Source organism: Lepidochelys kempii, chromosome 5 (genome assembly GCF_965140285.1).
Source record: "Lepidochelys kempii isolate rLepKem1 chromosome 5, rLepKem1.hap1, whole genome shotgun sequence".
In the NCBI taxonomy this organism is placed as follows: Eukaryota; Metazoa; Chordata; order Testudines; family Cheloniidae; genus Lepidochelys; species Lepidochelys kempii.
Genome location: NC_136384.1, coordinates 102,224,828 through 102,239,204, shown reverse-complemented (window position 1 = coordinate 102,239,204; position 14,377 = coordinate 102,224,828). Strand labels below are relative to the sequence as shown.

The following is a 14,377-nucleotide window of genomic DNA, read 5'->3' as shown; positions in this document are numbered from 1 at the left end:
CAAACTACTGTTAGTGTCACACAACATCTTTGAAAACTGATTGTCTGAGATGGGGAGGAAGATTTTTCACATCTATTATGAAAGGGACTTTTTTTGAGGGTTAAGGAATTATTCATATGCAATATGTAAATCATAAATTACTTATAAAGAAAAAGGATTTGACACTGGGGGGCAGAGGAGGGGAGATAATTTTTCCTGATCCCTGGTGAAACTAACAGACACCATGTCGTTCATTTCCTCGTCTGCTGTGGGACCTCCTTTGTGTGGGGAGATGGAGATTGATAGACATGGTGATTAAAAGACCTTGATAGTATTTCCTTGTTCTTCCCTCTCTGAAATATTGTACCCGGTGAACCACTCTTGTTACATACGTTAGATAATGTAACTTACAATATTGCCAGTACTTAGCGTGTACTGTTAACTATTGTTTTTCTAATAGAGAAGAAAATGGCTTGTTACAAGAATATTTCAGGAATTTAGAGCTCTTATTTGTGTTAAAACACCTAGCCAGAGGAAAAATGATTTTCCTTCTAGGTCAGTGATACTCAGACCTCAGTGGTTCAAGAACCGAATTACTGATCAACGTTACCCGAAAGAGTAGTGTGAATTCATTGTTTCATTTACTATAGTACTATACATTCAGATTTAAACAGTATGATGGGGAAAATATTTAGTTTTATATTAGGGTTGGCGATAATCGCAGTTTATTCACGCGATTAACTCACCCTAATTTTAACATGGTGTTTTTCCCAGTATAGGCAAGGTCCATGCAGCTTGAGCGGTATCTTAAGTGTAGTCCCTAATATGAAACAGCTTGAGAGCATAAACAGACAAAACCATAAATCATACCCAAAATGTGCAGAGGGGCCTAGCGCAGTGTTTTTCAAACTTCAGGTCATGACCCAGTACTGGGTCGCCGCATGTCAGGCACTGGGTTGCTCCCAGTCAGCACCGCCAACCGGGACGTTAAAAGTCCCGTCGGCGGTGCTGCCCAGCTAAGGCAGGATAGGACCTACCTGTTTCAACACCGCACTAGGCATGGGGGCCACAGGGATCCGCACGCTGCCCCTGCCCCGAGAAACCGGCCAATGGGAACTGGGAGGGGAGGGGGTGGTGTCTGTGGGCGAGAGCCGAACTTGCTGCTGGCTCCTTCTGGGGCGCAGCGCGGTCCGCGGTGCCAGGACAGGTGGGAAGCCTTCCTCTGAACCCCGGCTGCACCACTGACTGGGAGCTGCTGGAGATACGTCTATACCCCAATCCCCTGCCCCAGCCCTGACCCCTTCCAAACCCAAAACCCTTCCTGCACCCCAATCCCATCATCCCCAGCCCAGAGCCCCCTCCTACACCCTGAACCCCTCATTCCTGGCCCCACCCTACCCCAGCCTTGAGCCCCTCCCACACTCCAAACCCCTCATCCCCAGCTCTGTTGGGCATCAACAATTTTCTTCAGTTGGGTCCACAGAAAAGAAGTTTGAAAACCACTGGACTAGGGGATGGTTCTAGTTTAGAGGGCCATATTTTTAGGGTGATTGTCAGCATTGTTATTGACACAGCATTGGTGGGCTTTGTGAATGAGGTGAACTTGAAGGAGGGGTTTGAATGAGGAGAGGAGTCGGCACCTGGCACTTTGGGTCAGGGATGTCATTTCAGGCCTAGAAAGCAGCATGAAAGACAGCACAGAAGCAAGGGAGTGATGTGGTAGAATGTGTTGGTGTAGCAAAGGGGACAAGAGAGCAGAGATGTAGCCAGGGGCAGAATTCTGAAGAGGAGGATGAGAAGGCTGAACTTGATGCAGAAGACAAGAGAGAGCCATTGAAAGTGTTCAGAGAGGCGTAATTTGTCTGAGCAATGGGTGCTAAAAGCACTGCATTTTGCATCCTGGGCTCTTGGGAGACCAGATAAGAGATTTACATTAAATCAGCTCTGTCATAAAGGATTTTGTATTGCTTCCAGTGCATGGAGAGTTACTAATTCATATAGCCCCCCATGCAGCAAAATAAGAATTTACTCAGAAAGCCAGCTCATTTTGGCTTTCTGATCCACCATTCCATTACAGCTCCCGAGCTTGCCATTTGGCTCCGGCCATATCTTGTTTTAAAGCAGAGAAACACATGTTTGTGATTTTGAGAATGTGCATTGTTCGCTGCCTGTTAATCCTATCAGCAAAAAGATGAAGATTAGTGAAGCTGGTCGAAAGCTTAATACGTTCAACTTACCATTAAAGTAACTTTAGCTTGTGCCATCAGATTCACTGGTCAGCTGTGGTGATGGTTTTTGTTTTTCTTTCTTTTGTTAATTGGGTTTTGGCACTTTCTTATTTTATCTACACTTCCTTTTAAACTTGGAACATGTGGGCCCTGGCCTAAAAGGAAAAAAAATGGCAGTGAAATTGTAAAAACATTCACTGACCTTTTTGAAACATGCAGGCTGAATATTAAACAAATCCCTGAGTTCCCTGGGCCAGTGCCTGGAATCAGCTCTGTTTTGTGCAGTGACTTTTTGGGAAGTTTTTAGGCATCGACATTGTCTTATGCAAGTAAAAAGAATGGGGAAATTCATCTCTGTCCACAGACTCAGGCCCCCAGCTGCAGGGCCTGGTGCGCTCCATCCCCTGACCCATCCACCCCATCACCATGGCCCCCGCTGCCTCCCTCCCTACCTCCTCATTCAAGACTTAGGACTTGTCTACACTACTGCGCAGGGTCGATCTAAGATACACAACTTCAGCTATGTGTGTAAGGTAGCTGAAGTCAATGTACTTATATCTACTTACTACGGTGTCTTCACTGCGGTAAGTCAACAGCAGACGCTCTCCCGTCGACTCCGCTTACGCACCCCGTTCTGGAGGAGTACCGGAGTCAACAGGAGAGTGCTCAGCGGCCAATTTATCACGTAGATGCGATAAATCGACTCCTGATGGATCGATCACTGCCCGCTGATCCAGTGCGTAGTGTAGACAAGCCCTTAATTTGTCCCTCAGCTTGCCAGGGCTGAGTAAGTCTGCTGTGAAAAGTGATATCTGTATGTTTGTTAATATCATGTTTCACTGCCTCCCAGCTAGCTAACAAGTCTGCTGCTGTGAAAAGTGATATTAACAAACATAAAAATACCATTTTTTACAGAAGTAGACTTACTAGCTAGCAAGGCTAAAACAAAAATGCAACCAAAAGAAACAATAAGACAAGAACATGCAAAGCACCATATCTATTCTGTTTAGGTCTAGTAAAGAACAGAGACAACAGTACATGATTTTTATTGTTGTCTGCAAAAAAAACCAAAAAACAACCCTACATAGGTTACAATGATTTGGACATGTATATGTTCATATTTATATATTTTTTCTAAAGTTAATTAAGTATTTTAGGAAAAATTGTCATAGTGGCCACCAGCAAGAGTTGGTAGCCACACTTTGAGGCCACCAAAAATTTTGTTGTGAGAACCCCGGTCTTAAAGCATCTCCAAACCCAGATCATAGAGTTTTCTGTATGGACAGTAGTGGGGTAGAACCCAGGTAAAATCTGGTGTTACCCGTGCAGTGCTCTTAGTTCTGGTTTTAACCTGCTTCCAGCACATGCTGTTGCCTTAAAGCAGTGGTGGACACCTGTGGCCTGTCAGGGTAATCCAACAGTTTGTTTACATTGGCTGTCCGCAGCTCCCAGTGGCCATGGGTCAATTAGCAGTAGACATATTCCAGCCAGTTTCACCTACCAAAATCAATTAAGGCAATCGGGTTACACAATGAGGAGAAAACTTACTATGCAGAATCATTATTACTGGTAACAATGGGTAGGAAGGACAGAACAGAACTTGACTTTCAGATCACAGCCTGGGTTTGCATAGGCAGCAGTTAAGGGAGGGAAAAATTCTTTTGCTTGTAAACTGAGCAAACTAGATGTGGAATTTACTGAGACAGTAAATATGGAACCTCACACTGCCATTCTTCCAAAATCGCTTTATGGAGTGGAATTGAACATCAACTGTCAGTAGCTTTATAATGAGGTGTTTGCTAATCCCCTGTCTAAAGTCACCTGGATTATTTTTAGGTTACTCAGACTATTTTTATTAAATTACTTTAAATTATGTGTTCCAAAATACATTAAAAAACCAACAACCTCTGTGCCTTTGACCTTTCATTTACCAATCCAAGCTAAAGTCCTAAATGACTGTTGTATATTGTCCAATTTCTCTACTAGTAAATAAGAAAGTTAATAAAGGTTATGTAAGTAACAGATAAGCAGGGCACAAATATAATATAGGTTACATAAAAATAGGACAAACTCAGTAACCAAAACATTATCTTGGGTTTTAATAAAGTCCCTTCATTTTTTAAAAATTTGAACTTTTTTAGATAACTCTCTTTATGATTCTTAAACCTAAAACTGCCTAGTTTAAGATAAAAAATTACTACTTGCTTTGGAGGCACGGGACTAGTAGCAGATCCCCATTAAATTATTATTCTTTGGTTGCCCCTTCAACAGCTATATTTCTACATTAGAAAAATAAACTTATATGCTTAATTGCACCTACAGAGTGATGATCTTTTCAGACAAGCATCTGTGCAAAAGCTCTTTCCAGTGCGGCTTTCTTTTAATGTTGGGGGCTGAAACGTTGGAGGTCTGCTTTTCCTTTTAATCCTGTAGGGTTAAAATAAGGTGGGGGGAACAATAATTAATTGTTCTAATGGATGAGACCAGTCCATCTTGAACACTGGCTGCTCCCTTGAATACTGGAGTGAAGATCTTCGCTAACCCTGCATTGAAACACATGGAAATAATGTATTTTTAGCGTCCCTCAAGGGCTCATTAGTATCTGTAATAGCTTACAATGCAACAAACTCAAACATGGCACATTAACAGGACAGAATTTTAATTTCACAATGCCATGAAAAAACCCACCATCTTAACTATCCCAAATTCTCTGTTACACAAAACAAGGACTTCTAGCTAAGGTCTTATGGTCTGCCCCTCCTCGTATTTCCTCTGATGTTTACTACAAGCATGGAAGATTCCTTCAATTATCCAACTACTGTTGTCCTCATGGTGTCCAAACACCCAAGGCTGCACTGGATGGTTTTAAGATCCTTGACATACAGTACGTGACTTTCATTTTAGTAAGCTTAGTACACTGAGTACACACATGGAAGCCTTTGTGAGTGGAAGAGGAGGTAAGAATAATGAAGACCTTTTAAATGAATGCACCTAGAGCTAGATTCACACAAGGCTTTAAGTGCCTGCCTAATTAGCCTGGAAGTAGAGCCCTGCATGGATACGCAAATGTGTATCCACATCCGATCCGCAAAAATTATCTGCAGATATTTGCACATGTGGATTTCCACAGCTCGACAGGGGCTCTGCACCAGGGGCCGGATTCAGGCTCCGACGCATCCCTCCTCCCTGCAGCCCGGTCGGGTAGCTGTGGGGAGCCGTAGTGGCCCCTCGACCTACCTTGGGCGGGGGGGCCAAGCAGGCTCTGGCCCGTGTCCCTGCCCCTCTGCCCCGGGCATGTGGAGGATCCATGCCGCGGTTCATCACAGCTGCCTGCCTGACGCTAACTGCCAGAGCCCAGGGCAGCTGCAAAATGTGAACCTGCACCTGCGGGAACAGTTCACGGAGATAAAGCGGCTGGCCGTGGGGCTACAGGGCTTGACCTGTGGGGCCTGAGCCAGTGCGTGGGTTCAGCGCTCACCTACCGAATTGGCCCCATGGCTGAGCTTACACAAAATGGCCGGGGGGCGGGGGGGGACATGGGGAGGAGGAGTAGGGTGAGCCCTCACAGCTTTGAGCCTAGTGGTCAGGGCAGTCTCCCTGTGCCTCCAACCCCCTACCAGCTCTGCGATGGGCCTTCCCTGTGCCTCCAGGCCCCCACTGCTCAGCTCCCAGGGACCCCCTCCATGTGCCCTCGGGGGCCAGCCCCCCACAGTCCCCAGGGGATCTCTCCCTGTGCCTCCAGGTTCCCGCTCTTCCCCAGCGGCCAGCTCCCAGTCCCTCAAGGGCCCAGAGGGGTCCCTCCCTGTCCCCTTAGCACTCCATGGCCATCTAGCTCCTTGGGGGTTCTTCCCTGTACTCCCAGGTCCCAATCCCTCAAGTTCCTGGGGTGTGGGGGGGCTCCCTGTCCCCTTAGAACCCCTGCATGTCCACTTAGCTCCCAGGGGCTCCCTCCCCGTGCCTTCAAGTCCCAGCCCCCCTAGCTCTCAAGAGGCCACCTCCCTCTGCCCCCGAGGCAGGGCGGCGGGGGTGTGTGTGTGCAAGGGGCTATTCTTACTAATAGGGCGTTAGGTAGACCTTGTTATGCAAATAAGCCCATTGATTTAAAATGATGTTCTCATGGAATACAATACTACTGAAAGTGGTTGGGGGTGTGTGTGAGAGACAGAGAGAGAGAATTAGATCCTCAGTATGTACATAATTCTATCAAGCGGATCAATGTATACTCATATCCTCATTTATTATGATTTTATCAATGTTGAAACAAATTCAAATGCTTCTTTTCTTATAAGTATAGTTTCAAAACTACTGGAAGATCTATTGCTAAGATCCTGGGGAAGAAAATGCCCTATTAGCTAACCATGTCCTTTCCCTTTTGATGGGCAGGGATGGTGCCCTTTGCCTTTGTTTGCCAGAAGCTGGGAATGGGTGACAGGGGATGGATCACTTGCTGATTACCTGTTCTGTTCATTCCCGCTGAAGCACCTGGCATTGGCTACTGTCAGAAGCCAGGATACTGGGCTAAATGGACCTTTGGTCTGACCCAGTATGCCCACTCTTATGTTTTCAGAACTGTATTTTAACTTAGATCTGAACCACAACTAACCCATATAGTTCTTAACACACTAATAGACGATATTAACATTAAACACGGTTGCTCATATAAAGTACATTTAGTTTACATCTGTATTCTTAAACAGATTTTTTTGCATTAAAATGGGCTTGGAAATCTATCACAAATGTTTAGCCAAACTTACTAACCAGTTCTTTGCCATTAGGGCAGATATTAATGGAAAAAACAAAAAAGAATAAAATCAACATTTTTCTCACTCCTAAAGTTACTCGCTCTGGGCCAGGAAGCAAGTACAATTCTGCAAGGCTGCATTAAAAATAATATTGGCAAATCGAACCATGAAGTATGTGGTATAGGACAAATAAGGTCCAAAAACCTAAGAAAGATGTTTATATGTGAAAGCAACCGATGTAGCTATAGCGGGTCCATACTATCTGTGTCCGCACCATGTTTAAAAACCTAATACATAACCTATTTCTGCACTGCAAAGCAATATATTTCCCCCCCTTCTACATCTGTTTAATTTTTGAGGTAAGAGTCATCCTGCCTATTGCTGAGTAGCAGCCACTGCATGGGAACAGACTCGGTTTCTTTTTATTTGGCCATGGTGGGTCATTATTGTAGGATGTGTATCAGGCATGGCGTTACAGCCCTGCTTCAGCTATACAACTCAAAGTCTCTGGCTGGCTAATTCATCGAGCGCCATCGACGCTGGCATCGCACATATAAACCAGGCTCATTGCTGCTGTAAGAATGAGCACCAGCAAAAAGACGCTGAGAAGAAACTAGTAAAATAGAACTGTAATTTTTTAAAAAGACTAAAGTTTGAGATTTGCCTTCAGTATTTTCTTATTCCTTTTAGAGCTGTTGCTTTATCTTTATTTGACTTGGGTGATCCATTGTAATAGTGTTTCCTCTGCTTTCCCCTTCTGCTCCTCTGTCCTTTTATCTTTCCTGGAGTATTAATTGTATCTAGGCCTTGGTAAATAATGGGTTGGGCCTTCTTCACAGCACTCAGACATTTTCTTCCTGGCTCGTCGTATAAAGTCAATCTTGCCTCTTTCCTTCCTTACAGCTGTATACTCATAGGCCTTCAGTTTGCTGTAATAGTCTGAGAATTTATTGTAGAGGATGGAGATGGGCATTCCATTCAGAATTATTCCAAAAGCAATGCAGAGGAAAGCAAACAGGCATCCGAGGTGAGTTTCTGGACACATGTCACCATAGCCCACTGTAGAGATGCTGACCTATAGGCAAATCAATAGTAATCTATTAGCCAAACAGAGGAGTGCACACACACCTTTCTTTAATCTAGCCAGCTGGGGAATACGGATTTTTCAGCACAGTTAAGATATCTTGAACACTTGTATACTAAAAGCCTGAATTATTACACACTGACTCTACATTGTTCCCCCACAGGCTACCATCCCAAAGTATAAAAACTATCCTTAAATAATTAACCCCACTGTTGTAATTAGGAAGACGTCTGGATTCCACTGTGTGCTGCAGACAGCATCCCTGAGCCAACCACAAGCCGGTCTGCATAGATGGTAGTGTGTGTTAGGTCCAGGGGCATGGACACAGATTTATGACCAGACCCATCCAGTGACCTACCACTCTGTGCAACTAGCTGCAGTAGAGGCTGGGTTGAAGCTGCATGACAGCCTTGTGCCCTTACCCTGTTTTTAAGGAACGGACTGGTCTTCACCCCTCCCCCTCCAACCCCCATTCACTTCAGCCCAATAACTTGGGCTTTGAGGGTGAAGTATGTGTGAAGTGAATTTTACCTTTACCTGTCAGGTGCATAAAGTGGTGAATGTGGTGAAGAGCAGGTCCCAGACTTGAGGTGTGTCCGCTAGCAGTGAAATACATTTTAAAACACTTGCATCTGGGAAGAACGGTTCATCAGCTCATTTTAATACGGATTTTTTTTTAAAATAAGGAGACTAAGGAAGTGTCTAAATAACAAAGAGCCTTTTCAGCTGCTTAAAAGTTTGTTTTGTTTGAAGTGTATGTCAGTAAGTGAGTGATTATTCTTCCTGCTCAAATTCTGCCATGTTCCAGGCACAGAGGGGATGGTGGCTGAGTGCATAGGATTGCCCTGGGACTTTTGACACCAGATCTCAGTGACAACCATAGCTGTTTCAGTGAAATCATTTTTAAAGTTCAGGAAATAATTCTTTAGACATCACCATATTATGTGAAAGTGTGAATCTTGCCATCTCGTTATCCATAGCTCTTCTGAGACTTTAATGAATGCCCTTCTTCATCCAGGAGCATTTTTTTTCCTGCTCTGCCATACACTGATGGGGAATGTATTATGCTGGCTTTTACATTGACATGAAATACTTCAACAGTTAGAACTGCCCCAATAACATTTGGTCTAGCATAGATACCAAGAGGGAATTACCAGTCTACGTCTACTACATACATTTTGATGTTTGTGAACTTTGTTTTCATTTAGTTCATAATCCTGTGTCTGTGTATAATAATAATAAGAAACATGCTAGCAGAAATGGCTAAAACACAGGAAGGTGTAGTCCCAGCCCAGTGCTCTTGTGATTAGAGCACTGAATTAATTTTTGAACATTATGGCAGGCAGTGTGCCAGCTTCTCACCTTTTAGACAGAATGTTATTTCAGATGAATGAAACAGTAGATTACATGGGGCTGCACCTGTACCATAAAAGGCATTAGGCATTTGGTTTAATAGCACTGAAGTCACTGGCATTGAATGATCATAAAGGCTCAATATCTTCAAATACTGAGTTGAAAGCAAGATATATATCTACCATAGCCCCTACAAGATTATTATCCTGTGCTAAGGGTTTAGTCCTCTTACATTCACTCTTGTATTACACATGAGAATTTTGAGGATATAATCATTTGTGTGTGTGACTGACAAAGCTATCCACTATTTAACTTATTTGAATCTCTTAATTTTTTCCTATAATGCATGGGGGTAAAAGAGAGCCATGCCATGTAATTACTATTTGCACATTAAAGACAGACCTGCAAACCCTTGCTCTTATGTACAAACCTTTTTTAACAGAATCCCATTAAGTCTAACAGGAATACTTGGATGAATAAAGACTATTCGCATCAATAAGTGTTTGCAGGATTGGGCTGTATGTATTTTTACTGCTTCCCGACTCTATGAATGATTGGATGTATGCAACTGGATATATGCAGAAAAATGGCACCCATGGGTCTTGGTTTACTGTCCTAATATTCCACTGGAGTGTTCAGCATGAAATTTATAACCTCTGGGTGTACTATATCTGTTGATTAAACGGGAACCTGCAAAGGCAAAATGTTGCATTCCAGTAACTTTTCCAATATGTGCTGGGCACCCCAGTAGCCAGGCTCAGGGGCACGCAGCACATGAAGTTAAAAAATAATGCGACTAGATTTTTCTGCTGGTAGCTGGAGTGATGCAAAAGGACTGGAAAGGAGCTTGGCCTCCCAAGCTAGAGCTTCCAGAGCTGGCAGAGAGCCAGAAAAGAAGTGCACAGCTGTAGCCCACAGTCTGGGGTGTCTGTCAGGGATGTGGCCAGCAGACTTGCGGTTTGGCTATTCTGAGTTGACCCATGGCTCCTTATAGACCAGAGTCAGCTGCTGTAAAAAGGAGTAGCCCTAACTATGCATCTGAAGAAGTGGGTTTTACCCACAAAAGCTTATACCCAAAGAAATCTGTTAGTCTTTAAGGTGCCACTGGACTCCTTGTTGTTTTTGGGGCTAGGACTGGTCCTAGAATCAGGGAACTGCAAGCAGAGCCTTTGCATCCCTTCTCCCCACAAATGCTCCTCCCAGACGATACTGGCTGCAACTGAGATTTGAGTCCTTTGTTCTTTCAGTACTAGCTATATTACCATGCGTGTCTGTTTCTCACTCTAGTTTGACAATCTAGCATGCACCATGCTGTCCTGCCACAGCTATCACAGAATAACAATAGACCTGTGGCCTTCCTGCTCTTTCATTCTGCAGACCACTTCGCAAAGGAACAATCTCTTCCTCCCCAACCCCCAAACTATGAGTCCCTGCATGTTTAATGCTGTGGCTGAGAAGAAAGGTTCTGTGGGACACTGCTAATGCATAGGCTCTCCTAGCTTGGCTTTTAGGGGTACTCAGTCAGCACCTCGGAGTAAAGTCAGTGGTGGGCCAGCCTTCAGCCCTGCCATGATAGTAGGGCAGCATGGGGAAAATCTGTACAAATGGGCCCTGGCTCAGCCAAAGAGAGTGCGTCCCCCATTTTGGGAAATGCTGTGCAACAGACTGAAGTCCTCTGTTTCGTCACAAGTACAGCACAGACAATGGCTGTGAAAGATTCCCTGTGCAGATTTGCCCCTGTGTCTCAAACCTCATCCACAAGTGTAAACACTAAAGATGAAAAGGTTCCTCAGGTTCCATGTCAGCCCAGTCTCTGGCCTCTCAGCTAAGACCACCAGCAACCATGCCACTGGTGATTTTGCAATATGAACCTCTGCCCACTAGGAACTAGCCTGAGACCACCTACTCGTTCCTCCTAAACAGCCACGACATGTCATGTCATCAACTTCCTGTCACTACTGACCTATACTAGATTGAAACTAGTGACCTAGATGCAAATGGCTCTGTATCCCATTACTAATCCCTTGAGCCATTCAGACCCCACCTGATCTATTTTTGTCTGCCACTGGTATTGTATAAATTACAACCAAATGCCATTTTGAGTGTGTTGTGGAGATGCCACCTACTGTTGGACAACTGCCCCTTACAAAATATTTTACAGGGCCAGGCATCTGCAGCTACTTCAACTTCCATAAAGTTGGAGGATTTAAATGTTGAGAGATGTAATCAGAACAACCTTTTTTGTCATGCTGGGTCAGTGCAGCCTTTTACAAACTCCCCCCAAAAGGGTGGGGGGAGGAACTCTGTACAATACATTTATCCCAAACTACTAGCAGTATACTTCTCTGCAATGCTGACACTAGAAAGAAATGCTACACTTCCCCCACCCACATACAAATCCTCCCCCCCTTTCTTTAATGAGCAGCAGTGGAAGCGGATGTGTGTGGCATAGTCACAAATAGCCACCGACTTCCAGCTCTGCTTCACTGATTATACCCTGATGCAGTAACCGATGTAAGCTTGCAGCAGAGGTGAGTGTGTGTGTGCGAGAGCTCATGTCCTGCAAAAGCAAAGCTCAGAATTCGGAACAGATGTTCACAAATCTGGGATGGCCCTGCTGTTTTCAAGACAGGCAGCCAGTCTCGCAGGGGAGGGAGCAATGGCTACCCGGCAAAGTGCAATGCATTTACTTACAGCAGCCCACCACCACGCATGGGGGATGCTGGTGAAGCTGGTGCTGGAGACGTCGTGCTCCACAGAGTAGACCATGGCGGAGAAGGCGAAGATGCCCATGGCAATGAAGAGCAAGAGGCAGCCCACCTGCTGGTAGCACTGGCGCAGGGTAAAGCCGAAGGCGCGCAGGCCTGTGGAGTGGCGGGCCAGCTTGAGGATGCGGAAGATCCGCATCAGGCGCATGATGCGCAGCACTTGCCCTACTTTGCTCACCCGTCCCACCTTCTCAATGTCATGCTTGTGCTGAGAGCCCCGGCCTCGGGGCTGGTCATCGTCTGCAAAGCACTCCAGCAGCAGCTGGAAGTAAAGGGGGAGGATGGCGATGAGATCCACGGCATTGAGGGGGCTGCTCGCGAAGCGGCGCAGGTCTGGGGTGGAGACCAGCCGCAGCAGATACTCCAGGGTGAAGAAGGCGATGCACAGCGTCTCGACGTGCTCCAGCATAGGGCGACTCTCTCCGCTTTTCCTGTCCACCTGCTGCATCTCCTCCACAGTGTTGAGAGCCAGTGCCACCACAGAGACGAGCACAAAAAGGCTGGAGGCCACCCCCATAGCCTTGGCGCTGACAGAGGAGAAGGGCTTCTCCATTAGGTTCCAGAGGCGCCAACGCTGGGGGCCATAGTAGCGCATGTGGTGGAAGAGCTGCTCGCTCTCCTGGGACTCCGCCTGGGCACGCAGTTCCCGCTGCACCTTCAGCTGCTCGCTCAGCTCGTCACGCCGCTCCTCGAAGCAGATGCGGCAGCAGCGCGGTGTATATTTGAGCCGCACCCCCCAGTAGCTCAGCTCCTCCAGGAAGCTGAGTGGGCACAGCTCGTCGCGCACCTGCAGCACCCCAGAGGCGTAGAAGTTGTAGACCAGCTGGAAGACAGCGGGGTCCCGATCAAAGAAGTACTCATCCCCCTGAACCGCATAGTCATCGCACAGACCCAGCTGGCAATGGCGATCGGTGGACGTGGCCAAGCGGCCCAGACGGGTCTTAGGGTAGATGGCCACTGCCTGGTAGGTGAGGCGGTAACTTTTGCCACCTACATTTATGTTCAGCATGGAAGAAGCAGACACTGCTGTTCTGGAGAAGAAGGCAGGGGGGCTGGGAAATGGTGACGAGAACCTGCTTCTCTCCTGAGACGGATTTTGCAGCTGCCTTTCATCTTCCTCCTCTTCTTCTTCCTCCTCCTCCTCCACATAATAGTGGTAGTTCCCCTCAGTTCCCACAGGCAGCACAGACTGAGAGGCCCATGGAGTAGTAGCAGAAACCACACTCTTCGTCTGTGAGCGCATTCTTTCTTTCTCCTCTCCCGCATTGGTTTCTGGGGGAACAATATTTGTTGCAGCTCCTTCCCTTCCTTTACAGTCTGAGAATGGGAATGGTCTCCTTTGGTTAAACTTCAACATGATGCTTCTCTCTCCTCCTCCTCTCCTTCCTTTGCCTCCACCTGACTGAGGGACTAACACCAGTCCCCACTGCCACCACCACTGAGACAAACAGTGCTTCTTTCTTTCCCTCTGGAGCATCAAACACAGCGGCAGTTTCACATTTCTCTCCCGTCCAGCCACCACCTCCAGTTGTTGTTAAAGCTCAGGCAGGGACACAGACACACGGGGACTGCTGTTGACCGCTTTAATCTTGCTGACAGGGAAGATCTGAGTGCTCAGAGAAGGGGATTTAAAGGCTATTATCCTGTTTCAGCCCCGGCTCCCTCAGTCTGTGACGTGAATGATTATGGATTCATAAATCTGTGGATAATCAGGAGAAAAAGACAGAGTTTTATTGCTAATAAAAAAGGGCATTTCCCACCCCCAGTTTGTATGCGCTCAGGATTCTCTGAACCTGAAAAAAGAGGGTGAGGGGGAAATAGGGAACAGTATCAATGCCTTTCACCAGACACAGCTGCAGATTGTTTGAATGTTCCATAATCATCATAAAAATAATTCATCATTATTATACATTGACCTTCTTTAGTGATGGTCACCCATCGCTCTTAAAGCTCTTTGCAAAAGGTGGGTGAGTATATTTAGTCCCACTTTCCCTTGGCAAAACAAAAATGCGGTTGGAGAATCAACATACCACCTATTCAGTGAAGGGCTGAGAAAACTCACTGTGCATACAGGCCCTCTAAGGACTGCTCCAACAAAACCAGAGAAGCTCGGATTTGGCACTCCTGATATTTCTAAGATAAGCTAAAAGGCAGAAAAAAAGATTTCCCTTCTCCACCAGTTCTGCCCCTTTCTCCCAACGTTCAAGCTTTTTTACACATCAT

At 45.9% G+C, this 14,377-nt stretch overlaps 1 protein-coding gene across 1 annotated transcript; it reads right to left on the bottom strand.

The window, feature by feature from the left end:
* Positions 1 to 7,584: 7,584 nt before the first annotated feature.
* Positions 7,585 to 13,851, bottom strand: KCNV2 (potassium voltage-gated channel modifier subfamily V member 2). Its single transcript, XM_073346253.2, has 2 exons — positions 12,081 to 13,851; positions 7,585 to 8,024 (listed from the first exon to the last, which is right to left on the bottom strand). The coding sequence occupies exons 1-2, from the start codon at positions 13,629 to 13,631 to the stop codon at positions 7,740 to 7,742; spliced, it is 1,836 nt and encodes a 611-aa protein (XP_073202354.2). The 5' UTR covers positions 13,632 to 13,851; the 3' UTR covers positions 7,585 to 7,739.
* Positions 13,852 to 14,377: the final 526 nt, after the last annotated feature.